At 47.2% G+C, this 27,759-nt stretch overlaps 1 protein-coding gene across 1 annotated transcript; it reads right to left on the bottom strand.

Moving 5' to 3' along the window:
* Positions 1-21,016: 21,016 nt before the first annotated feature.
* On the bottom strand, positions 21,017-26,970 carry LOC123129087 (uncharacterized). Its single transcript, XM_044549239.1, has 7 exons — positions 25,789-26,970; positions 25,578-25,699; positions 23,062-23,664; positions 22,674-22,974; positions 22,141-22,306; positions 21,653-21,755; positions 21,017-21,561 (listed from the first exon to the last, which is right to left on the bottom strand). The coding sequence occupies exons 1-7, from the start codon at positions 26,674-26,676 to the stop codon at positions 21,444-21,446; spliced, it is 2,301 nt and encodes a 766-aa protein (XP_044405174.1). The 5' UTR covers positions 26,677-26,970; the 3' UTR covers positions 21,017-21,443.
* Between the last annotated feature and the right edge of the window lie 789 nt (positions 26,971-27,759).

Consider the following 27,759-nt stretch of genomic DNA (forward strand, 5'->3'; position numbering starts at 1 on the left):
TATAATGCTTGCAAGGCTTATGTGATGTGTATTACCGAGAGGGCCCAGAGATACCTCTCCGACAATCGGAGTGACAAACCCTAATCTCGAAATACGCCAACCCAACATCTACCATTGGAGACACCTGTAGTACTCCTTTATAATCACCCAGTTACGTTGTGACGTTTGGTAGTACCCAAAGTGTTCCTCCGGTAAACGGGAGTTGCATAATCTCATAGTTATAGGAACATGTATAAGTCATGAAGAAAGCAATAGCAACATACTAAACGATCGGGTGCTAAGCTAATGGAATGGGTCATGTCAATCAGATCATTCAACTAATGATGTGACCTCGTTAATCAAATAACAACTCTTTGTTCATGGTTAGGAAACATAACCATCTTTGATTAACGAGCTAGTCAAGTAGAGGCATACTAGTGACACTCTGTTTGTCTATGTATTCACACATGTATTATGTTTCCGGTTAATACAATTCTAGCATGAATAATAAACATTTATCATGATATAAGGAAATAAATAATAACTTTATTATTGCCTCTAGGGCATATTTCCTTCAGTCTCCCACTTGCACTAGAGTCAATAATCTAGATTACACAGTAATGATTCTAACACCCATGGAGCCTTGGTGCTGATCATGTTTTGCTCGTGGAAGAGGCTTAGTCAACGGGTCTGCAACATTCAGATCCGTATGTATCTTGCAAATCTCTATGTCTCCCACCTGGACTAGATCCCGGATGGAGTTGAAGCGTCTCTTGATGTGTTTGGTCCTTTTGTGAAATCTGGATTCCTTTGCCAAAGCAATTGCACCAGTATTGTCACAAAAGATTTTCATTGGACCCGATGCACTAGGTATGACACCTAGATCGGATATGAACTCCTTCATCCAGACTCCTTCGTTCGCTGCTTCCGAAGCAGCTATGTACTCCGCTTCACATGTAGATCCCGCTACGACGCTTTGTTTAGAACTGCACCAACTGACAGCTCCACCGTTTAAAGTAAACACGTATCCGGTTTGCGATTTAGAATCGTCCGGATCAGTGTCAAAGCTTGCATCAACGTAACCTCTTACGGTGAGCTCTTTGTCACCTCCATATACGAGAAACATATCCTTAGTCCTTTTCAGGTATTTCAGGATGTTCTTGACCGCTGTCCAGTGATCCACTCCTGGATTACTTTGGTACCTCCCTGCTAAACTTATAGCAAGGCACACATCAGGTCTGGTACACAGCATTGCATACATGATAGAGCCTATGGCTGAAGCATAGGGAACATCTTTCATTTTCTCTCTATCTTCTGCAGTGGTCGGGCATTGAGTCTGACTCAACTTCACACCTTGTAACACAGGCAAGAACCCTTTCTTTGCTTGATCCATTTTGAACTTCTTCAAAATCTTGTCAAGGTATGTGCTTTGTGAAAGTCCAATTAAGCGTCTTGATCTATCTCTATAGATCTTTATGCCTAATATGTAAGCAGCTTCCCCGAGGTCTTTCATCGAAAAACTTTTATTCAAGTATCCCTTTATGCTATCCAGAAATTCTATATCATTTCCAATCAGCAATATGTCATCCACATATAATATCAGAAATGCTACAGAGCTCCCACTCACTTTCTTGTAAATACAGGCTTCTCCAAAAGTCTGTATAAAGCCAAATGCTTTGATCACACTATCAAAGCGTTTATTCCAACTCCGAGATGCTTGCACCAGTCCATAAATGGATCGCTGGAGTTTGCATACTTTGTTAGCTCCCTTTGGATCGACAAAACCTTCTGGTTGCATCATATACAACTCTTCTTCCAGAAATCCATTCAGGAATGCAGTTTTGACATCCATCTGCCATATTTCATAATCATAAAATGCGGCAATTGCTAACATGATTCTGACGGACTTAAGCATCGCTACGGGTGAGAAGGTCTCATCGTAGTCAACCCCTTGAACTTGTCGAAAACCTTTTGCGACAAGTCGAGCTTTATAGACAGTAATATTACCGTCAGCGTCAGTCTTTTTCTTGAAGATCCATTTATTCTCAATTGCTTGCCGATCATCGGGCAAGTCAACCAAAGTCCATACTTTGTTCTCATACATGGATCCCATCTCAGATTTCATGGCCTCAAGCCACTTTGCGGAATCTGGGCTCACCATCGCTTCTTCATAGTTCGTAGGTTCATCATGATCTAGTAGCATGACTTCCAGAATTGGATTACCGTACCACTCTGGTGCGGATCTCACTCTGGTTGATCTACGTGGTTCAGTAGTATCTTGTCCTGAAGTTTCATGATCATCATCATTAGCTTCCTCACTAATTGGTATAGGTGTCGCAGAAACAGTTTTCTGTGATGTACTATTTTCCAATAAGGGAGCAGGTACAGTTACCTCGTCAAGTTCTACTTTCCTCCCACTCACTTCTTTCGAGAGAAACTCCTTCTCTAGAAATGATCCATTCTTAGCAACGAATGTCTTGCCTTCGGATCTGTGATAGAAGGTATACCCAACAGTCTCCTTTGGGTATCCTATGAAGACACATTTCTCCGCTTTGGGTTCGAGCTTATCAGGTTGAAGCTTTTTCACATAAGCATCGCAGCCCCAAACTTTAAGAAACGACAACTTTGGTTTCTTGCCAAACCATAGTTCATAAGGCGTCGTCTCAACGGATTTTGATGGTGCCCTATTTAACGTGAATGCGGCCGTCTCTAAAGCATAACCCCAAAACGATAGCGGTAAATCAGTAAGAGACATCATAGATCGCACCATATCTAGTAAAGTACGATTACGACGTTCGGACACACCATTACGCTGTGGTGTTCCGGGTGGCGTGAGTTGCGAAACTATTCCACAATTTTTCAAATGTACACCAAACTCGTAACTCAAATATTCTCCTCCACGATCAGATCGTAGAAACTTTATTTTCTTGTTACGATGATTTTCAACTTCACTCTGAAATTCCTTGAACTTTTCAAATGTTTCAGACTTATGTTTCATTAAGTAGATATACCCATATCTGCTTAAATCATCTGTGAAGGTGAGAAAATAACGATATCCGCCACGAGCCTCAATATTCATCGGACCACATACATCGGTATGTATGATTTCCAATAAATCTGTTGCTCTCTCCATAGTACCGGAGAACGGTGTTTTAGTCATCTTGCCTATGAGGCACGGTTCGCAAGTACCAAGTGATTCATAATCAAGTGGTTCCAAAAGCCCATCAGTATGGAGTTTCTTCATGCGCTTTACACCGATATGACCTAAACGGCAGTGCCACAAATAAGTTGCACTATCATTATCAACTCTGCATCTTTTGGCTTCTACATTATGAATATGTGTATCACTACTATCGAGATTCAACAAGAATAGACCACTCTTCAAAGGTGCATGACCATAAAAGATATTACTCATATAAATAGAACAACCATTATTCTCTGATTTAAATGAATAACCGTCTCGCATTAAACAAGATCCAGATATAATGTTCATGCTCAACGCTGGCACCAAATAACAATTATTTAGGTCTAATATTAATCCCGAAGGTAGATGTAGAGGTAGCGTGCCGACCGCGATCACATCGACTTTGGAACCGTTTCCCACGCGCATCGTCACCTCGTCCTTTGCTAGCGTCCGCTTATTCCGTAGTCCCTGTTTCGAGTTGCAAATATTAGCAACAGAACCAGTATCAAATACCCAGGTGCTACTGCGAGCTCTAGTAAGGTACACATCAATAACATGTATATCACATATACCTTTGTTCACCTTGCCATCCTTCTTATCCGCCAAATACTTGGGGCAGTTCCGCTTCCAGTGACCAGTCTGCTTGCAGTAGAAGCACTCAGTTTCAGGCTTAGGTCCAGACTTGGGTTTCTTCTCCTGAGCAGCAACTTGCTTGCTGTTCTTCTTGAAGTTCCCCTTCTTCTTCCCTTTGCCCTTTTTCTTGAAACTAGTGGTCTTGTTGACCATCAACACTTGATGCTCCTTCTTGATTTCTACCTCCGCAGCTTTCAGCATTGCGAAGAGCTCGGGAATAGTCTTGTTCATCCCTTGCATATTATAGTTCATCACGAAGCTCTTGTAGCTTGGTGGCAGTGATTGGAGAATTCTGTCAATGACGCAATCATCTGGAAGATTAACTCCCATCTGAATCAAGTGATTATTATACCCAGACATTTTGAGTATATGCTCACTGACAGAACTGTTCTCCTCCATCTTGCAGCTATAGAACTTATTGGAGACTTCATATCTCTCAATTCGGGCATTTGCTTGAAATATTAACTTCAACTCCTGGAACATCTCATATGCTCCATGACGTTCAAAACGTCGTTGAAGTCCCGATTCTAAGCCGTAAAGCATGGCACACTGAACTATCGAGTAGTCATCAGCTTTGCTCTGCCAGACGTTCATAACATCTGGCGTTGCTCCAGCAGCAGGCCTGGCACCCAGCGGTGCTTCCAGGACGTAATTCTTCTGTGCAGCAATGAGGATAATCCTCAGGTTACGGACCCAGTCCGTGTAATTGCTACCATCATCTTTCAACTTTGCTTTCTCAAGGAACGCATTAAAATTCAACGGAACAACAGCACGAGCCATCTATCTACAATCAACATAAACAAGCAAGATACTATCAGGTACTAAGTTCATGATAAGTTTAAGTTCAGTTAATCAAATTACTTAGGAACTCCCACTTAGATAGACATCCCTCTAATCCTCTAAGTGATCACGTGATCCAAATCAACTAAACCATAACCGATCATCACGTGAGATGGAGTAGTTTTCAATGGTGAACATCGTCATGTTGATCATATCTACTATATGATTCACGCTCGACCTTTCGGTCTCTGTGTTCCGAGGCCATATCTGCATATGCTAGGCTCGTCAAGTTTAACCTGAGTATTCTGCGTGTGCAAAACTGGCTTGCACCCGTTGTAGATGGACGTAGAGCTTATCACACCCGATCATCACGTGGTGTCTGGGCACGACGAACTTTGGCAACGGTGCATACTCAGGGAGAACACTTCTTGATAATTTAGTGAGAGATCATCTTATAATGCTACCGTCAATCAAAGCAAGATAAGATGCATAAAAGATAAACATCACATGCAATCAATATAAGTGATATGATATGGCCATCATCATCTTGTGCTTGTGATCTCCATCTCCGAAGCACCGTCATGATCACCATCGTCACCGGCGCGACACCTTGATCTCCATCGTAGCATCGTTGTCGTCTCGCCAATCTTATGCTTCCACGACTATCACTACCGCTTAGTAATAAAGTAAAGCATTACATCGCGATTGCATTGCATACAATAAAGCGACAACCATATGGCTCCTGCCAGTTGCCGATAACTTGGTTACAAAACATGATCATCTCATACAATAAAATCAGCATCATGCCTTGACCATATCACATCACAACATGCCCTGCAAAAACAAGTTAGACGTCCTCTACTTTGTTGTTGCAAGTTTTACGTGGCTGCTACGGGCTTAAGTAAGAACTCATCTCACCTACGCATCAAAACCACAACGATAGTTCGTCAAATAGACTCCGTTTTAACCTTCTCAAGGACCGGGCGTAGCCACACTTGGTTCAACTAAAGTTGGAGAGACAGTCGCCCGCAAGCCATCTATGTGCAAAGCATGTCGAGGGAACCGGTCTCGCGTAAGCGTACGCGTAAGGTTGGTCCGGGTCGTCTCGTCCAACAATACCGCCGAACCAAAGTATGACATGCTGGTAGGCAGTATGACTTGTATCGCCCACAACTCACTTGTGTTCTACTCGTGCAAATAACATCAAACCATAAAACCTAGGCTCGGATGCCACTGTTGGGGAACGTAGTAATTTCAAAAAAAATCCTACGCACACGCAAGATCATGGTGATGCATAGCAACGAGAGGGGAGAGTGTTGTCTACGTACCAACACAGACCGACTGCGGAAGCGATCACACAACATAGAGGAAGTAGTCGTACGTCTTCCCGATCCGACCGATCCAAGCACCGTTACTCCGGCACCTCCGAGTTCTTAGCACACGTTCAGCTCGATGACGATCCTCGGGCTCCGATCCAGCAAAGCGTCGAGGAAGAGTTCCGTCAGCACGACGGCGTGGTGACGATCTTGATGTACTACCGACGCAGGGCTTCGCCTAAGCACTACAACGGTATGATCGAGGTGGAATTTGGTGGCAGGGGGCACCGCACACGGCTAAGGAACGATCTCAAGGATCAACTTGTGTGTCTAGAGGTGCCCCCTGCCCCCGTATATAAAGGATGAAGGGGGAGGGCTGGCCGGCCAAGGAGGGAGGCGCAGGAGGAGTCCTACTCCTACCGGGAGTAGGACTCCCCCCTCCAATCCTAGTCCAACTAGGATTCCTCAAGTGGGAAAGAGAGAGGGGTGGCCGGCCACCTTCCCTAGTCCTAATAGGACTAGGGGAAGGGGGGAGGCGCGCAGCCCATGGGGCAGCCCTTTCACCTTTCCACTAAGGCCCATGTTGGCCCATTTGGCTCCCGGGGGGTTCCGGTAACCCTCCCGGTAATCCGGTAAAATCCCGATTTCACCCGGAACACTTCCGATGTCCAAACATAGGCTTCCAATATATCAATCTTTATGTCTCGACCATTTCGAGACTCCTCGTCATGTCCGTGATCACATCCGGGACTCCGAACAACCTTCGGTACATCAAAATGCATAAACTCATAATAACTGTCATCGTAACGTTAAGCGTGCGGACCCTACGGTTCGAGAACAATGTAGACATGACCGAGACACGTCTCCGGTCAATAACCAATAGCGGGACCTGGATGCCCATATTGGCTCCTACATATTCTACAAAGATCTTTATCGGTCAGACCGCATAACAACATACGTTGTTCCCTTTGTCATCGGTATGTTACTTGCCCGAGATTCGATCGTCGGTATCCAATACCTAGTTCAATCTCGTTACTGGCAAGTCTCTTTACTCGTTCCGTAATACATCATCTCACAACTAACATCTTAGTTATAATGCTTGCAAGGCTTATGTGATGTGTATTACCGAGAGGGCCCAGAGATACCTCTCCGACACTCGGAGTGACAAACCCTAATCTCGAAATACGCCAACCCAACATCTACCATTGGAGACACCTGTAGTACTCCTTTATAATCACCCAGTTACGTTGTGACGTTTGGTAGTACCCAAAGTGTTCCTCCGGTAAACGGGAGTTGCATAATCTCATAGTTATAGGAACATGTATAAGTCATGAAGAAAGCAATAGCAACATACTAAACGATCGGGTGCTAAGCTAATGGAATGGGTCATGTCAATCAGATCATTCAACTAATGATGTGACCTCGTTAATCAAATAACAACTCTTTGTTCATGGTTAGGAAACATAACCATCTTTGATTAACGAGCTAGTCAAGTAGAGGCATACTAGTGACACTCTGTTTGTCTATGTATTCACACATGTATTATGTTTCCGGTTAATACAATTCTAGCATGAATAATAAACATTTATCATGATATAAGGAAATAAATAATAACTTTATTATTGCCTCTAGGGCATATTTCCTTCAAGGCACACACAGATAGCATCAGTCGATCAGCAGCAATGCTGCTCCCGTTCACAAGGCTATGGGGCCCCACACTAAGCGGAATGCACCCCCATCTTCTTCATCATCGAGTGGACATTTAGGGGGCTTAGCCGGTGATGCTTACAATTCAAATGAACCTAACCTATTCAAAGAGAACATGATAAGTGATGAATACGGGAGAGTAATGAATTTGTCGACGGGCGTTGTTTGGTGTTTATGTCTTGAGTTGAGCGCACCCGTATCTTATTTATCATTGAGCGATGGTTTAGGGGCCTTACATGGTGATGTTTATAGTTCAAATGATCCTATATTATTCAAGAAGAACATGATAAGTGATGAACGCAGGAAAGTAATGAATCTGACCGACGTTTTTTGGCGTTTATATCTTTAGTTGAACAAAATAGTGGTTCGAAAGACGACAAATCACACGACATAGATGAGGGTGTGACATATGGCATCAATGCCGTGACAAAGGCCATGTGTTGCGATCCTCAAGTAACACCGAGTTTCCATGTTTGCCAAGAGTCCTCGAGTCATCGTGCCACCAAACAAACACAACACACGCCACACATGTATCAATCTTGATCTTGAACGGATGGCTATCAAACTCGACCGAGCAATAACTATTTCTTACATGCAACGCTGGCTACTGATGTATCACATGGTTGATATGACATACTTATAGGCACACGCACAGATAACATCGGTCGATCAGCGGCAATGTAGCCCCTGTGCAAGGCCATGTGGCCCGGCACTGAGCGGGGCACACACCCCATCTTCTTTATCACCGAGCAGACATTTATGGGCCTTCGCTGGTAATGCTTACTGTTTCAAATGCTCCTATCTTATTGAAAGAGAACATGATAAGTGATTGAATGTGGCGGAGTAATGAATCTGTCGGCGTGCATTGTTTGGCATGTATGTCTTGAGTTGAGCGAGATAGTGGTCCGGAACACGACGATACACATGGCATAGACGAGGGCATGACATATGGTATCAATGCCAGGACACACACGCCGCGTGTCGTGGTCTTCAGGCATCACCGAATTTCCATGTTTGCCAAGAGTCCTTGAGTCATCGTACGACCGAACCAGCATGACGCACGCCGCACACGCTTCAACCTTGATCTTGATCGGACGGCTATCAATGTTGACCGAGTAATAACTATTTCTTATATGCAACGCTGGCTGTTGATATATCGCATGGTTGATATGACATACTTATAAGCACACACAGATAGTATCGGTCGATCAGCGGGAATGTAGTGTTGGAAATATGCCCTAGAGGCAATAATAAAAGCATTATTATTATATTTCCTTGTTCATGATAATTGTCTTTATTCATGCTATAATTGTGCTATCCGGAAATCGTAATACATGTGTGAATAATAGACACCAACATGTCCCTAGTAAGCCTCTAGTTGACTAGCTCGTTGATCAACAGATAGTCATGGTTTCCTGACTATGGACATTGGATGTCATTGATAACGAGATCACATCATTAGGTGAATGATGTGATGGACAAGACCCAATCTTAAACATAGCATAAAGATCGTATAGTTCGTTTGCTAGAGTTTTTCCAATGTCAAGTATCCTTTCCTTAGACCATGAGATCGTGTAACTCCCGGATACCGTAGGAGTGCTTTGGGTGTACCAAACGTCACAACATAACTGGGTGACAATAAAGGTATACTACGGGTATCTCCGAAAGTGTCTGTTGGGTTGACACGGATCAAGACTGGGATTTGTCACTCCGTATGACGGAGAGGTATCACTGGGCCCACTCGGTAATGCATCATCATTATGAGCTCAAAGTGACCAAGTGTCTGGTCACGGGATCATGCATTACGGTACGAGTAAAGTGACTTGCCGGTAACGAGATTGAACGAGGTATTGGGATACCGACGATCGAATCTCGGGCAAGTAACATACCGATTGACAAAGGGAATTGTATACGGGGTTGCTTGAATCCTCGACATCGTGGTTCATCCGATTAGATCATCGAGGAGCATGTGGGAGCCAACATGGGTATCCAGATCCCGCTGTTGGTTATTGACCGAAGAGTCGTCTCGGTCATGTCTACATGTCTCCCGAACCCATAGGGTCTACACACTTAAGGTTCGGTGATGCTAGGGTTGTAGGGATATGTATATGCAGTAACCCGAATGTTGTTCGGAGTCCCAGATGAGATCCCGGACGTCACGAGGAGTTCCGGAATGGTCCGGAGGTAAAGAATTATATATAGGAAGTGCTATTTCGGCCATCGGGACAAGTTTCGGGGTCACCGGTATTGTACCGGGACCACCGAAAGGGTCCAGGGGGTCCACCGGGTGGGGCCACCTACCCCGGGGGCCACATGGGCTGTAGGGGGTGCGCCTTAGCCTACATGGGCCAAGGGAACCAGCCCCAAGAGGCCCATGCGCCTAGGGTTTAAGATGGGAAGAGTCCCAAAGGGGGAAGGCACCCCCTAGGTGCCTTTTGGGGGAGGGACTCCTCCCTTGCCCGCCGCCCCCCTAGGAGATTGGATCTCCTAGGGCCGGCGCCCCCCCCCCCTGGCTCCCTATATATAGTGAGGGAAGGAGGGCCTCTCAGACCACGCCTTTGGTGCCTCCCTCTCCCTCTCCAACACCTCCTCCTCCCCCATAGAGCTTGGCGAAGCCCTGCCGGAGTACTGCAGCTCCATCACCACCACACCGTCGTGCTGCTGCTGGAGCCATCTTCCTCAGCCTCTCCTCTCCCCTTGATGGATCAAGAAGGAGGAGACGTCATCCGCTCCGTATGTGTGTTGAACGCGGAGGTGTCGTCCGTTCGGCGCTTGGTCATCGGTGATTTGGATCACGGCGTGTACGACTACCTCATCCCCGTTCTTTGAATGCTTACGCTCGTGATCTACAAAGGTATGTAGATGCATCCGATCACTCGTTGCTAGATGAACTCATAGATGGATCTTGGTGAAACCGTAGGAAAATTTTTGTTTTCTGCAACATTCCCCAACAGTGGCATCATGAGCTAGGTCTATGCGTAGTTCTTCTTGCACGAGTAGAACACAATTTGTTGTGGGCATAGATGTTGTCAACTTTCTTGCCGCTACTAGTCTTATCTTGCTTCAACGGTATTGTGGGATGAAGCGGCCCGGACCAACCTTACACGTACGCTTACATGAGACCGGTTCCACCGACTGACATGCACTAGTTGCATAAGGTGGCTGGCGGGTGTCTGTCTCTCCCGCTTTAGTTGGAGCGGATTCGATGAAAGGGTCCTTATGAAGGGTAAATAGAAGTTGACAAATCACATTATGGCTTTCACGTAGGTAAGAAAACGTTCTTGCTAGAACCCTATTTCAGCCACGTAAAACTTGCAACAACAATTAGAGGACGTCTAACTTGTTTTTGCAGCAAGTGCTTTGTGATATGATATGGACAAAGTTGTGATGAATGATGAATGATCTATATGTGATGTATGAGATGTTCATGCTATTGTAATAGGAATCATGACTTGCATGTCGATGAGTATGACAACCGGCAGGAGCCATAGGAGTTGTCTTTTTTTTTATATGACCTGCGTGTCATTGAGAAACGCCATGTAAATTACTTTACTTTATTGCTAAATGCGTTAGCCATAGTAGTAGAAGTAATAGTTGGTGAGCAACTTCATGGAGACACGATGATGGAGATCATGGTGTCAAGCCGGTGACAAGATGATCATGGAGCCCCAAGATGGAGATCAAAGGAGCTATGTGATATTGGCCATATCATGTCATTATTATTATTTGATTGCATGTGATGTTTATCATGTTTTGCATCTTGTTTACTTAGAGCGACGGTAGTAAATAAGATGATCCCTCATAATAATTTCAAGAAAGTGTTTCCCCTAACAGTGCACCGTTGCGACAGTTCGTTGTTTCAATGCACCACGTGATGATCGGGTGTTTGATTCCGACGTTCACATACAACGGGTGTAAGACAGATTTACACATGCAAAACACTTAGGTTGACTTGACGAGCCTAGCATGTACAGACATGGCCTCAGAACACAGAAGACCGAAAGGTCGAGCATGAGTTGTATAGAAGATACGATCAACATGAAGATGTTCACCGACGTTGACTAGTTCGTCTCACGTGATGATCGGACACGACCTAGTTAACTCGGATCATGTTATACTTAGATGGCTGGAGGGATGTCTATCTGAGTGGGAGTTCATTGAATAATTTGATTAGATGAACTTAATTATCATGAACTTAGTCTAAAATATTTACAATATGTCTTGTAGATCAAATGGCCAACGTAGTCCTCAACTTCAACGCGTTCCTAGAGAAAACCAAGCTGAAAGACGATGGCAACAACTACACGGACTGGGTCCGGAACCTGAGGATCATCCTCATAGCTGCCAAGAAAGATTATGTCCTACAAGCACCGCTAGGTGAAGCTCCCGTCCCACAGAACCAAGACGTTATGAACGCTTGGCAGACACGTGTTGATGATTACTCCCTCGTTCAGTGCGGCATGCTTTACAGCTTAGAGCCGGGGCTCCAAAAGCGTTTTGAGAGACATGGAGCATATGAGATGTTCGAAGAGCTGAAAATGGTTTTCCAAGCTCATGCCCGGGTCGAGAGATATGAGGTCTCCGACAAATTCTTCAGCTGTAAGATGGAGGAAAATAGTTCTGTCAGCGAGCACATACTCACTATGTCTGGGTTACATAACCGCTTGACTCAGCTCGGAGTTAATCTCCCGGATGACGCGGTCATTGACAGAATCCTCCAGTCGCTTCCACCAAGCTACAAGAGCTTTGTGATGAACTTCAATATGCAGGGGATGGAAAAGACCATTCCTGAGGTATTTGCAATGCTGAAATCAGCAGAGGTAGAAGTCAAGAAGGAACATCAAGTGTTGATGGTCAATAAAACCACTAAGTTCAAGAAGGGCAAGGGTAAAAAGAACTTCAAGAAGGACGGCAAGGGAGTTGCTGCGCCTGGCAAGCAAGCTGTCGAGAAGAAGCCAAAGAATGGACCCAAGCCCGAGACTGAGTGCTTTTATTATAAGGGAAGTGGTCACTGGAAGCGGAACTGCCCCAAATACTTAGCGGACAAGAAGGCCAGCAAAATGAAAGGTATATGTGATATACATGTGATTGATGTGTACCTTACCAGTGTTCGTAATAGCTCCTGGGTATTTGATACCGGTGCGGTTGCTCACATTTGTAACTCAAAGCAGGGGCTGCGGAATAAGCGGAGACTGGCGAAGGACGAGGTGACGATGCGCGTCAGGAATGGTTCCAAGGTTAATGTGATCGCCGTCGGCACGCTACCTCTACATTTACCTTCGGGATTAGTTTTAAACCTTAATAATTGTTATTTAGTGCCAGCTTTGAGCATGAACATTGTATCGGGATCTCGTTTAATTCGAGATGGTTACTCATTTAAATCCGAGAATAATGGTTGTTCTATTTATATGAGAGATATGTTTTATGGTCATGCTCCAATGGTGAATGGTTTATTCTTAATGAATCTCGGGCGTAATGCTACACATGTTCATAGTGTGAATACCAAAAGATGTAAGGTTGATAATGATAGTCCCACATATTTGTGGCACTGCCGCCTTGGTCACATAGGTGTCAAACGCATGAAGAAGCTCCATACAGATGGACTTTTAGAGTCTCTTGATTATGAATCATTTGACACGTGCGAACCATGCCTCATGGGTAAAATGACCAAGACTCCGTTCTCAGGAACAATGGAGCGAGCAACCAACTTGTTGGAAATCATACATACTGATGTGTGCGGTCCAATGAGTGTTGAGGCTCGCGGTGGCTATCATTATGTTCTCACCCTCATTGATGACTTGAGTAGATATGGGTATATCTACTTAATGAAACACAAGTCTGAAACCTTTGAAAAGTTCAAGGAATTTCAGAGTGAGGTTGAGAATCAACGTGACAGAAAAATCAAGTTTTTGCGATCAGATCGTGGTGGAGAATACTTGAGTCATGAATTTGGCACACACTTAAGGAAATGTGGAATAGTTTCACAACTCACGCCGCCTGGAACACCTCAGCGTAATGGTGTGTCCGAACATCGTAATCGCACTCTATTAGATATGGTGCGATATATGATGTCTCTTACCGATTTACCGCTATCTTTTTGGGGCTATGCTTTAGAGACTACCGCATTCACTTTAAATAGGGCTCCGTCAAAATTCGTTGAGACGACACCGTATGAATTATGGTTTGGGAAAAAACCTAAGCTCTCGTTTCTAAAAGTTTGGGGATGCGATGCTTATGTCAAGAAACTTCAACCTGAAAAGCTCGAACCCAAGTCGGAAAAATGCGTCTTCATAGGATACCCTAAAGAAACCATTGGGTATACCTTCTACCTCAGATCCGAAGGCAAGATCTTTGTTGCCAAGAATGGATCCTTTCTAGAGAAGGAGTTTCTCTCGAAAGAAGTAAGTGGGAGGAAAGTAGAACTTGACGAAGTGTTACCTCTTGAACCGGAAAATGGCGCAACTCAAGAAAATGTTCCTGAGGTGCCTGCACCGACTAGAGAGGAAGTAAATGATGATGATCATGAAACTTCAGATCAAGTTGCTACTGAACTTCGTAGGTCCACAAGGACACGTTCCGCACCAGAGTGGTACGGCAACCCTGTCCTGGAAATCATGTTGTTAGACAACGGTGAACCTTCGGACTATGAAGAAGCGATAGCGGGACCGGATTCCGACAAATGGCTAGAAGCCATGAAATCCGAGATAGGATCCATGTATGAAAACAAAGTATGGACTTTGATTGACTTGCCCGATGATCGGCAAGCCAGAGAAAATAAATGGATCTTTAAGAAGACAGACGTGGATGGTAATGTGACCATCCATAAAGCTCGGCTTGTCGCTAAGGGTTATCGACAAGTTCAAGGGGTTGACTACGATGAGACTTTCTCACCCGTAGCAAAGCTGAAGTCCGTCTGAATCATGTTAGCAATTGCCGCATACTATGATTATGAGATATGGCAAATGGACGTCAAAACGGCATTCCTTAATGGTTTCCTTAAGGAAGAATTGTATATGATGCAGCGGGAAGGTTTTGTCGATCCGAAGAATGCTAACAAGGTGTGCAAGCTCCAACGCTCGATTTATGGGCTGGTGCAAGCATCTCGGAGTTGGAACATTCGCTTTGATGAGATGATCAAAGCGTTTGGGTTTACGCAGACTTATGGAGAAGCCTACATTTACAAGAAAGTGAGTGGGAGCTCTGTAGCATTTCTCATATTATATGTAGATGACATACTTTTGATGGGAAATGATATAGAACTCTTGGACAGCATTAAGGCCTACTTGAATAAGAGTTTTTCAATGAAGGACCTTGGAGAAGCTGCTTATATATTAGGCATCAAGATCTATAGAGATAGATCAAGACGCCTCATAGGTCTTTCACAAAGCACATACCTTGATAAGATATTGAAGAAGTTCAATATGGATCAGTCTAAGAAGGGGTTCTTGCCTATGCTGCAAGGTGTGAAATTGAGCTTAGCTCAATGTCCGACCACGGCAGAAGATATAGAAGAGATGAGTGTCATCCCCTATGCCTCAGCCATAGGTTCTATTATGTATGCCATGCTGTGTACCAGACCTGATGTAAACCTTGCCGTAAGTTTGGTAGGAAGGTACCAAAGTAATCCCGGCAAGGAACACTGGACAGCGGTCAAGAATATCCTGAAGTACCTAAAAAGGACTAAGGAAATGTTTCTCGTTTATGGAGGTGACGAAGAGCTCGTCGTAAAGGGTTACATCGACGCTAGCTTCGACACAAATCTGGATGACTCTAAGTCACAAACCGGATACGTGTATATTTTGAATGGTGGGGCAGTAAGCTGGTGCAGTTGCAAGCAGAACGTCATGGCGGGATCTACATGTGAAGCGGAGTACATGGCAGCCTCGGAGGCAGCACATGAAGCAATTTGGGTGAAGGAGTTCATCACCGACCTCGGAGTCATACCCAATGCGTCGGGGCCAATCAAACTCTTCTGTGACAACACTAGAGGCACTTGCCAAGGAGCCCAGGTTTCACAAGAAGACCAGGCACATCAAGCGTCGCTTCAACTCCATTCGTGAAAATGTTCAAGATGGAGACATAGATATTTGTAAAGTACATACGGACCTGAATGTAGCAGATCCATTGACTAAACCTCTCCCTAGAGCAAAACATGATCAACACCAGAATTCCATGGGTGTTCGATTCATCACAATGTAACTAGATTATTGACTCTAGTGCAAGTGGGAGACTGTTGGAAATATGCCCTAGAGGCAATAATAAAAGCATTATTATTATATTTCCTTGTCCATGATAATTGTCTTTATTCATGCTATAATTGTGTTATACGGAAATCGTAATACATGTGTGAATAATAGACACCAACATGTCCCTAGTAAGCCTCTAGTTGACTAGCTCGTTGATCAACAGATAGTCATGGTTTCCTGACTATGGACATTGGATGTCATTGATAACGAGATCACATCATTAGGAGAATGATGTGATGGACAAGACCCAATCCTAAACATAGCATAAAGATCGTATAGTTCGTTTGCTAGAGTTTTTCCAATGTCAAGTATCCTTTCCTTAGACCATGAGATCGTGTAACTCCCGGATACCGTAGGAGTGCTTTGGGTGTACCAAACGTCACAACGTAACTGGGTGACCATAAAGGTATACTACGGGTATCTCCGAAAGTGTCTGTTGGGTTGACACGGATCAAGACTGGGATTTGTCACTCCGTATGACGGAGAGGTATCACTGGGCCCACTCGGTAATGCATCATCATTATGAGCTCAAAGTGACCAAGTGTCTGGTCACGGGATCATGCATTACGGTACGAGTAAAGTGACTTGCCGGTAACGAGATTGAACGAGGTATTGGGATACCGACGATCGAATCTCGGGCAAGTAACATACCGATTGACAAAGGGAATTGTATACGGGGTTGCTTGAATCCTCAACATCGTGGTTCATCCGATGAGATCATCGAGGAGCATGTGGGAGCCAACATGGGTATCCAGATCCCGATGTTGGTTATTGACCGGAGAGTCGTCTCGGTCATGTCTACATGTCTCCCGAACCCGTAGGGTCTACACACTTAAGGTTCGGTAACGCTAGGGTTGTAGGGATATGTATATGCAGTAACCCGAATGTTGTTCGGAGTCCCGGATGATATCCCGGACATCACGAGGAGTTCCGGAATGGTCCGGAGGTAAAGAATTATATATAGGAAGTGCTATTTCGGCCATCGGGACAAGTTTCGGGGTCACCGGTATTGTACCGGGACCACCGGAAGGGTCCCGGGGGTCCAGGGCCACCTACCCCGGGGGGCCACATGGGCTGTAGGGGGTGCGCCTTGGCCTACATGGGCCAAGGGCACCAGCCCCAAGAGGCCCATGCGCCTAGGGTTTAAGATGGGAAGAGTCCCAAAGGGGGAAGGCACCCCCTAGGTGCCTTTTGGGGGAGGGACTCCTCCCTTGGCCGCCGCCCCCCTAGGAGATTGGGTCTCCTAGGGCCGGTGCCCCCCCCCCTTGGCTCCCTATATATAGTGAGGGAAGGAGGGCCTCTCAGACCACGCCTTTGGTGCCTCCCTCTCCCTCTCCAACACCTCCTCCTCCTCCATAGAGCTTGGCGAAGCCCTGCCGGAGTACTGCAGCTCCATCACCACCACACCATCGTGCTGCTGCTGGAGCCATCTTCCTCAGCCTCTCCTCTCCCCTTGCTGGATCAAGAAGGAGGAGACGTCATCCGCTCCGTACGTGTGTTGAACGCGGAGGTGTCGTCCGTTCAGCGCTTGGTCATCGGTGATTTGGATCACGTCGTGTACGACTACCTCATCCCCGTTCTTTGAACGCTTCCGCTCGTGATCTACAAAGGTATGTAGATGCATCCGATCACTCGTTGCTAGATGAACTCATAGATAGATCTTGGTGAAACCGTAAGAAAATTTTTGTTTTCTGCAACGTTCCCCAACATGTAGCTCCCGTTTGCAAGGCCGTGTGGCCCAGCACTGAGCGGGTCACACACCCCATCTTCTTTATCACCGAGTGGACATTTATGGGCCTTTGCTGGTAATGCTTACTGTTCAAATGCTTCTATCTTATTCAAAGAGAACATGGTAAGTGATTGAATGCAGGGGAGTAATGAATCCGTTGGCAAGCGTTATTTGGTGTGTATGTCTTGAGTTGAGCGAGATAGCGGTCCGGAAGACGACGATACACACGTCATTGACAAGGGGGCGGCATATGGCATCAATGCCAGGACACGCACGCCGCGTGTCGCGACCTTTAGGTATCAGAGTTTCCATGTTTGCCAAGAGTCCTCGAGTCATCGTACCACCGAACCAGCATGACGCACGCCGCACACGCTTCGACCTTGATCTTGATCGGACGGCTATCAATGTCGACCGAGCAATAACTATTTCTTACATGCAACGCTGGCTACTGATATATCGCATGGTTGATATGACATACTTATAAGCACACACAGATAGCATCGGTCGATCAGCGGCAATGTAGCTCCCGTTTGCAAGGCCGTGTGGCCCGGCACTGAGCGGGGCACACACCCCATCTTCTTTATCACCGAGTGGACATTTATGGGCCTTTGCTGGTAATGCTTACTGTTCAAATGCTCCTATCTTATTCGAAGAGAACATGATAAGTGATTGAATGCGGGGGAGTAATGAATCTGTCGGCGAGCGTTGTTTGGTGTGTATGTCTTGAGTTGAGCGAGATAGCGGTCCGAAAGACGACGATACACACGGCATTGACAAGGGGGCGGCATATGTGGCATCAGTGCCAGGACACGCACGCCGTGTGTCGCGGCCTTTAGGTATCATCGAGTTTCCCTGTTTGCCAAGCGTCCTCGAGTCATCGTGCCACCGAACCAACACGACACGCGCCGCACACGCGTCGATCTTGATCTTGATCGGACGGCTATGGATGTCGACCGAGCAAGATCGCATGGTTGATAACTTGACATCACACCCAGATAGGCATACACACAGATAGATAGAGAGCACCGATCGATCAGCGGCAATGCTGGTCCCGATCTCAAGGACTAACCCGTGGTCCCTGGGCCACGCCCACGCCCAGGGCCCGGCCGCCGACGCGGGCGCCCACCGCGAGAGCGGCGGCGGCGGCGCCTTCGCCCCGCCGTCGTTCCTGGCGCTCCTCTACCTCCTGGCGGGGCTCCTCGCCGTCTACGTCCTCCACGCCGCCGCGCGCCGGCTCTACGCGTGCTGCGTCCCGTCCGCCTCGCGGCCGACGCCGCGGCCGCAGCCTCCCCCCGCGCTGGCGTGCCGGCGCGTGGACCCGGCCGAGGTGGCGGTGTCCCTGCCCGTGCGCGCCCACGACGGCGGCGGCGACGACGACGTGTGCGCGGTGTGCCTCACGGAGCTGCAGCTGCAGGAGAGCGTCAAGGCCATCCCGGCGTGCGGGCACGTGTTCCACCCGCCCTGCATCGACCGCTGGCTCCAGTCCCTCGCCGCCTCCGGCGCCGGCCACGCCTCCTGCCCGCTCTGCCGCCGCTCCGCCGCCGACCCCGTCGACGATGACGGCCCACTCAAGCCGCCCCAGCAGCAGCAGCAGCAGCAGCACGACGAGGAGGCGCCCGCGCCCGCGCCCGCCGCGTGACGCGCGACGGCGGTCCGGCCCAGCTGCGTAGCGCCCACCAGTCCACCGCTCAGCTCGCTCATGGCGGGCGCACGTGTGCGTCCGCCAGTGCCAAACTACAGTCCAGTAATGTACTCCGTCATACTACCAGTGTACATTTTCCTTCCATCGGTTACAAGTATTACTCCTTGCTGCGTGTGACATCTTTACAGTGCAACAAATCAGCCAATTAACTATTCCCTGTTGAGTCAAAAAGAAGGCAAACGTATAAATTTTGTCTAAAGTCAAACGGCATAAATTTTGAGTCAATGTGTAGAAAAAATTAGGGGGGTGATAGGCGCCGGCGCGCCGGCCCAAACATTGGGCCGGTCGCTTCCGAGCCGTACAATGCGAGCTGCACAGCCGTCAGATTGCGCCTGACGCCCAGCTCACCCAGCGCCCTTCCCCTTCCTCCCGCCCGTTGACCAAATCTACGGATCGGTCCCCCGTCGTGACGCGCTCCTCGCAGGCGGCAGCACCGCGCCTTCTCGACGGGATAAGTCGTTGCACCACACCACCATCTCCAGCACCAAAAAAGACTCACTCGCCGGCCACCCGTGCCAACCGCGGTCGTCCCTTGGCCGCCACATGACATTGATGACTGGAGCTCACCCGTCGTCCGGTTCCAGCTCGCGCTCGCCATGGTTGCAGCATTCCCCGCAGCGCCGCCTCGGCTCGTTGCCATCGTCCACTCAGACCACCGTGTTCAGCTGCAAAAATATCTCGATCAAAAACAAAAACTCCATTGATTGACCGTAGCAACAAATACGCATGCCGGTTCCAGCAAAAAATGTCCATACTTCCAACAAAAACACTTCGCTGCCACCGGTCATAGCAAGAAAACAAGCTCGCCGATGTTGCAGACCCTCTGGTTGCAACATTAATACGACGACAGCGTCGCTCGCCAGCCGATCTGGTTCCAGCAAAAAAAAAGACACTGGCTTCAGCAAAAAATGGTGCAATCCAGCAAAACCCAAAAGGTGGTAGTAGCAAAAATGGATGTGGTTCCAGCAAAAACACAAGCCAGTAGTAGCAAAAAATAAAAAAGGCGATAGTTTCCAGGAAAAACAAATGGCGGATGCAGCAAATTTCCTCGCCGGTTAAAGCATACACTGCAACTGGTTGCAGCAAAAAATGTGCCCCCTTATTCTGGCAAAAAATCCCCTGTCACAACATTGCAACATCTCATGGACGTGGTTCCAGCTTTTTCCCTGCTTGGATCCAGCATTTTTTGCCACGGTTCCAGCACGCCGCTGCTCAACTTGTGGATTGCAGCATGGCGGGAGAGGTCTTTCGCGCAAGGGCGCAGCTGTGTGATTTGTGGTAGTTTCGTGGCAGCGCGAGGGAAGGAAGAGAAGAAACATGGCAAGGGTAGGGGCGGTAGGGGATGGAGTGCGGGGGAAAAGATAAGGAGGGAAGGGGCGGTCCGCACGGGTCCACCAAATACAGGCGTCTCGCGCAAGGAACGGCTTTGTGTGGATGCACGAAGCCAGCATGGCGCGTCATTCGCAAACGTTTTCCGAACAAATACCAATAACTACAATAGCAAATAGAAAATGAAAATATGTTTTGTTTGTATTTAAAAATATTAATTTGAAATGAAAATGTTGACAGTAATTTTTTCCTACAAACTCAATCAAACTTTACACTATTTGACTTGAGACAAATTGTATAGGCCTTGTTTTTGGTGTCAGGATTGACAAATTGTGGTTAAGCACAGAGATAAATATTTGCAACAAACATTAGCAAGCCAGAGGACTGGTCATACAACACAACACAAGGATGTGGATGAAGTTAACAAGAAGAATCTATTATATCATTTGGGTTGGGAGTATCTCATCTCAACTCATCTTGTGCTGTGGTGAGAGGGGGGCATAAATACAGCGAAAGAACTTTTACACTGGGTTGGGTCCCTTTCCCTGCTGCTGCTACTACTAACAACTATTACTACCCATGGTAAACTCTTTCACCAATCAATAACACAACGCAACGCACGCACGCACCGCCCATCGCCGCCGTGCGGCGGCGGGCGGCTGATATATATGTATGTAATGTAAATCCTGTAAGATGGTACACAGGAAGGCTACATGGGAAGACACAGAAAAGCTAAGGAAAACAAACAGTAAGATGAAGAAGAAGCAGGGGTCTTGCTTCTCTCTTTTCCTCCTGACCAAGCCTCCCGCGCCAAAACTTCCAACTGTTGTTGTATAATTTACAGCACCGCGTATGCCCGGACAACCTCCACAATCGGCGCCCGGCACAGCGGGCACTTGCCGCCGCTACGCACCAGCTCGTTCGCGCATTTCGAGCACGTGCACATGTGCCCACATCTGCAACCACCATCAGAACGGGTAGGTTTAGCTACTTGTAAGAAGACGGCTGAGAGAGCAGATGCAGAGTGTGTGTGTGCCGGGTGCTGACCTGTAGAGTAGAGAATCGATTTGTGTGTCGCAGCATACGCAGCAAGTTCCTTTCCTCACCTGGTCCCATCTTGTTCCGTCATCGTGTAGATCCAGAAACATGCCTGAGACAAAAGGAAATGGTTATTTCAGTATTTCAGAGCATTGCCTTCGATGAATGTTGCAGCAACAGAATCCTACGGCGATATACTGAAACACAAACTGGAAACATGCAAATGTCTTCAATATCATCACTACATGAAACGACATAAATGAAGACGTAAAAGAACTTTCTACGGTGTGTCCCTATCAGGGCTTGTTTGGTGTGAAAATAACATTATACTCCCTCCATTCCAAAATAGATGACTCAACTTTGTACTAACTTTAGTACAAAGCTAGTACAAAGTTGGGTCATCTATTTTGGAACGGAGGGAGTATAAGATAAGAGAAAACAGCACAGTTATGAAGCCATGGATATCTGAATATTTGCCAAGGAGCAGGGTGAACAACCTTCAGGTCCCGGGAATCTACTCAAGGCTGCAGACACTTCTTGTCTCACTGAACGTTGCAACTCCAGTTGCATGTCCATGCACGCCTCCAGCATCCTTTGCATGCTGCTCATCCCTTGTTGAAGTTTATTCATGTCGGCTTTCAAATCATTAATGGCGTCCAATTCCTGCAAGAGTACAGAGCCAAATGACTTCCACGAGATAAAACTTCTATAATCAACATAAGGAAAGTCAAGCAAAACGACAAAATATTACCACCCTTCCCGCTTTTAAAGTTTTTACTTTACATCTCACAAGTCATGGAGTTAAAAGCAAATATAGTTCAAGCAAAAGGAACAAGAGAAACAAAACACACACTTTTAAAGCTCTTATAGGCTTATACCAATGAGACATGGCATGTCACAAATTTACTCTTGGGGCAGAACACTAGTGCAAATACTACATCATATGGGAGAAACATATTCATAACAGATCGCCGAACCAAAACAATATTCCTATTTATACAAGGGAACGTGAGGTGAGAAGGCAGCATACCTGATGTACCCTGTGTCTACTGCTCCAGGTGTTATGGCGCAAATCTCTGTGCCACAGTGGCTGCCGCGGTGGCAAAGGTGGCGGAGGGATAACAAGGGCAGGTCTGTTGACAGGACCTTGGAATTGTCGATTTTCAGCATTTCTTACTAGTTCCTGGTTTCCGTTTGGTGCATTCGCTGTGGGCATGGCTGTATCGAGATTCCAGTTGAGTGGGGCATGACCACGTCGTTGAACATATGACCTTATTAATTGCTCCAAACTGTCACCAAAACCATTACTGAGAAGATTGGATACACTTCGCCTGGCAATTAAAAATTTGGAACAGGTGTTAAGAACTAAAAGGAGATGAAGAATCAACAGACAAATTGTGGAAATGAAGTACAAATACCTGCTAAGTAATTCCCTCAGTTCCATGTTGTGCAAATTGGCTTCATCACGTAGGTTGAAGCTGTTTTCAATTCTAGGAATGGGCCCTGTGTCAAGTGCAGCATCATGGAAGTCATCTTGCCAGTTCTCCTCGGTGCCATGAGATTCGTCATCGTGCCACACATCATGCTCATCTTGGAGATTTTCATTCTCCCTGTCATCATCCTCCACGATTTCGCTGTGTAACTCCTCTGCATTATCCTCCCAATTTCTGTCAGAATTTTCTGCGGTTTCATTGGGCCACCTATCAAGCCTGACATCCAAAGATGGCTGCCAAAATATTGTCTCACGTTCTGTCTCATCTTGCAGCCCATTATCAACTTGAGACACTTGCATATCAACTATGTCACCCGATGTTGTAGCCGGTGACTCCGCCTCAGCAACATCTACGTTATCCTCCTGTAAACCCACATTCTCGGGTGTAGTTTGGGCCACATCCTCACTACCAGTAAGGTGCCCGACAGCAGCTGCCTGTTCAGTTTCATCATTACCAAGTAATGCAACATTTTCTGCAACAGGAGCATCAGACAGGCTAACATCTTGACTACTTACAGCACTCTCTGATCTGAAAGAAGTATGTTCAGTCACATAGTTATTACATAAGAACAGAAGACAATAAGAACAAAAGGCAAGTGATAGGGGATGCCAATTCCATGAGCTGTTCTGATTGATGGTGTCCCACAAAAAAGGTTGGGAGCACAATCAACAAGGAAATCCAAGACTGTAAAAAAAGGAAATCTAACACTGTAAAAAAAACAAGGAAATCTAATGTTGTCAGTTTTCTGAATAACAGGAGCATTTCAGCAACACAAGGTCAGTAGAACAGCACTAAAGGCAAAACTTAATGAGCAGACACGGTACTAGCAGATAGTTGGTGTCACAACTAGAAGAAGGAAACATGTAGCACGTGGATTCAGTTCAGGATCCTATCTTCCATTATATGATATATATAGTCAATATCATCAAAACATTTCACAGTACCATCTAGTACCAATTTGGTTGGTGGACAGTCTCTAGCGTGTAGAGCAAGAATGACTCGTTGTGCCAGGGACCAGCATAATTAGCACTTAGCAGTACTGGCACCTGGAACCTTGCCTGTAATTTTCCTACGAGGGAAATGCTCGTTGGTTCACCTAGTTTCAGTCCGGTCCATCAGATTACAGTAACTTTGAATGCTCCAGATAACAAAAGAAATTTAAGTTCAACAATACTAGAAAGTCTGCACGAAACGAATAACTTGACAACACTGGCCTTCTAAAGTTGGTAGCAACCTAGAGAGTCTCTCTTTAACAGTAGCGAAATGGTTTGATCATTTTACATGCGATGTTCAGTAAATCAGATAAAAGCTAATTCTGTATCATTTTATACAACTTCTTTGGCAAGCAAGTACTTGCAAGTAACAACCTAGAGCAGGATATCCACTACAATTTTTACGACAACAGATAAGATGGCAGCATGGTTCTTCCTCCCGCGTGATGGGCATTCCTAACAGCTAATGCTCAAAAACATACAAGATGCACTACACTCTAAAGCCTCCAAGGCAAGAATTGAACAGTTGCTTATAGGCATCTACTGATCAGCCCATAAATGGTGAGATAAAGCTCTATCCCAATACCCCGTGCACACAATGGAATTATGGAACAAGCCCTTGACCTCAAAAGAAAAACATTTATGTGTAGTCTGTACCAAATTTCAACAAAACTACCGAGAGCAAAATGCTTGAGTAGGTTATTTCACATTTGTTCTCCAATAAAGTATGTTAAATGCACGGATACTATTCCTATCACAGGTTTTAGATGTGTGGGTTTTCAAAAATATGCTACAGTGTGTAATAGGATGAATATCAGGTCATCTTCCAGACCAGAACACATGCACACAATATTTCTTCACTAATTGCAGTAGATAACTCTAAATTAAGCTGAATAATATATATTAATCACTGAGGCATTCAATAATGGGGGTTTTATGCCCATATGTTCGTTTGGATGCCAATAACTGACATTTCTGTATCACTGCAGCTCAAGACAACTAGTAGCGATGCTATATAATACTCCCACCATCCGGAATTACTTGTCACGGAAATGGATAAAAATGGATGTATCTAAAATTAAAATACATCTAGATACATCCATTTCTGCGGCAAGTATTTTCAGACGGAGGGAGTACCAAATAAGCAATGTGCCGGTAGCCTGAAGAACGTATACTATATAATACCAAGAAACCCAAGAAAAGTAAAGGACCACAGACACACATTTGGTTGTGCATGTGGGGCATATGCTACATAATAGAAGAGAGTGGCAACTAGCAAGTAGCAACAAATATCTCTTCCAATAACCAGTGTTTTCATGGTGGAGAAGAATTCCATTGCACTACAAGCTTACAATGACTATGCCAGACATACTTGCATTCATGGATGAGATACGAATCAAAATAAAGCTACTATTACCGATGTGAGTTGCAATTGCAATGTCTGCTAACCTTAAGGTGGACACACGATGGCTCTGCCTCAACTGCCCGAGCTCCCTCGCCGCCACAGATGGCTGTCGCTCCTCTTCAGCTGGAGCCACCGCATTCCTCAAGAACCTTACCCTAAGCAATCCCTGCAAAACCAGACAATTTTGAGACCGGCGCCCTCGACATTTCTGATAACTCATTCCTGTAATGCAACACAGTCAGCTTCTCATCTCACCTGAATGCGGCTGCGGCTGCGCTGGGGAAACTGTGACACAATGTGGTACCCCGATAGCCCCTGCAGCTCGCGCTGACGCTCCCGGGACATCCGAGTGATGACATCGGTGCGCGCCTGCCGGCCGCGGAGCCGGGGAGGCTCTCCTCGCCTGTCCCTCTCCGCGGCGGTCGGCTCCTCCCTGCGCGAGGCCGCGCGGGAGTCGCGTGGCTGGCTGGCCATCTGGACCCACTCCCTGACGAGCCTGACCCTCTGCCTCTCCGTCTCGCCGAGCCACTCCCCCGTGGCCGTGGCGGCCGCGGCCGTGGGGCTATCGGTGGAGGTGGTGAGGCGGCGGGCGATCTGGCGCACGCGCTCGCGGTGGCGGTCGGGCGTGTCCGGGGACGGCTCGCGGTCGAAGGGCTGGCCGGCGTCGGCGCGGCGGTGCTCGAGCTCCCGCCACATCTGGAGGAGGGAAGAGGGCGCGGCGGGGGAGGGCGCCTGCGGCCGCGGCGGCGGGGGCGAGGAGAGGAGGAACGCCGAGGGGTCGAGGGTGGAGACCGGGTGGAGCCGGGTGAGCGCGAGGAGCTCCGACTCGCGGTTCCGCCGCTCCACCTCGCGCTCCATGGAGGAGAGCACCTCCTCCGCCTGGCGCGCGACCCAGCGGCTGAGCAGCCGCGACTCGCGCCGCCGCCGCCGCGACGACTCGGCCTCCTCCTCCCCGCCCCCGCCGACCCCTCCCCCGCCCTCGGCGCCTCCCCCGCCGCCGCCGCCCGCCGCGGAGCAGAGCGAGGAGGACGAGGAGGGCGGCGGCGAGTAGCAGCCGCCGAGGTGGTCGCAGACGAGGTCCTCCAGGTCGCGCCGGAAGTCGGCCGCCGCGGCGCCCATCCGGTGGTGGTACTCGTCCACCATGGCCTCCTCCTACCGCTATCCCTAATTACCCTACAACAACAAGCAAAAAGCTGCCTCCTTTGGAAATCAATCGATCAACCAATCAATCCTCCCCCAACAACAAAAATGGCGGGCGCTAATGGCGCGGCGGACTGGGCGACGCGCGGGCGATCGCGGAGCATTTGCGGGGCGATTGGAGGGGTGATTTTGGGCGGATTGGACGGATGGCGCGGAGGAGGAGACGGAGGAGAGGAGAGAGGAGGGAGCAAGGAAGGAAGGGGAGAGGATTACCGGAGGAAGAAGAAGCGGCGATTTATTTTTGGCCTTTTTTATCGGAAGGTGTTGCCTATTTTTGATAGGGCCACACCACACACGCCGCTCCCTCTCTCCCTCCCTCTCACCACCCACCACTGTTGCAAGCAATCTGCATTGCCTTGCCTTTCACAATTCTAGCCTAGGTTTTGTGTGGCAGAAGACCTGGCTTTTTTGTTATTCTAGGGTGATGGGGGCTATATATCGGGTCCGTCGAGGCCGCGATCCGCGTGCGTCGCTCTGCCAGCGGACGGCTGGGATTCTGTGCTTGCGGAGAAAGGGGGGATCGTCGAATCTCGGTCGTAGGTTGTATCGGTTGCCGTGTAGAGTACGGCAACCGGTTCGTGTCGTTGTAATCCTGCCGTAGATTTGGCGAGGGGTGGTGTACCATTTTAATGCCATAAATTATAGAATATCGATTATGGGTGGTATCTGTCGCCATACAGACCATGACAGCTCGGTCCGTATCGTCGTAATTATGGCGTAGATTTCATGGGGGGATTTTCTATCCTTTAAATGCCGTGAATTCTATAATCTATACTGGGTGTAGTACCGAATGTCATACCGACCATCACAGCCTTGTTCGTATCTTTGTAATCTTGTCACAGATTTCATGCATGATGTTATGTCGTTTAGATGGCATAAATTATTGTTTCTACACTATAGGTGGTATGGGTTGCAATATAGATCAGGACAGTTGGGTATGTATTGTTGTAATTTTACGGTGGATTTCACATGAGATGTTCTACCCTCTAAATGCCTTAAATTGTTGTTTTTGCACTCTAAGTGGTA

Source organism: Triticum aestivum, chromosome 6A, assembly GCF_018294505.1.
Source record: "Triticum aestivum cultivar Chinese Spring chromosome 6A, IWGSC CS RefSeq v2.1, whole genome shotgun sequence".
Classification (NCBI taxonomy): Eukaryota; Viridiplantae; Streptophyta; class Magnoliopsida; order Poales; family Poaceae; genus Triticum; species Triticum aestivum.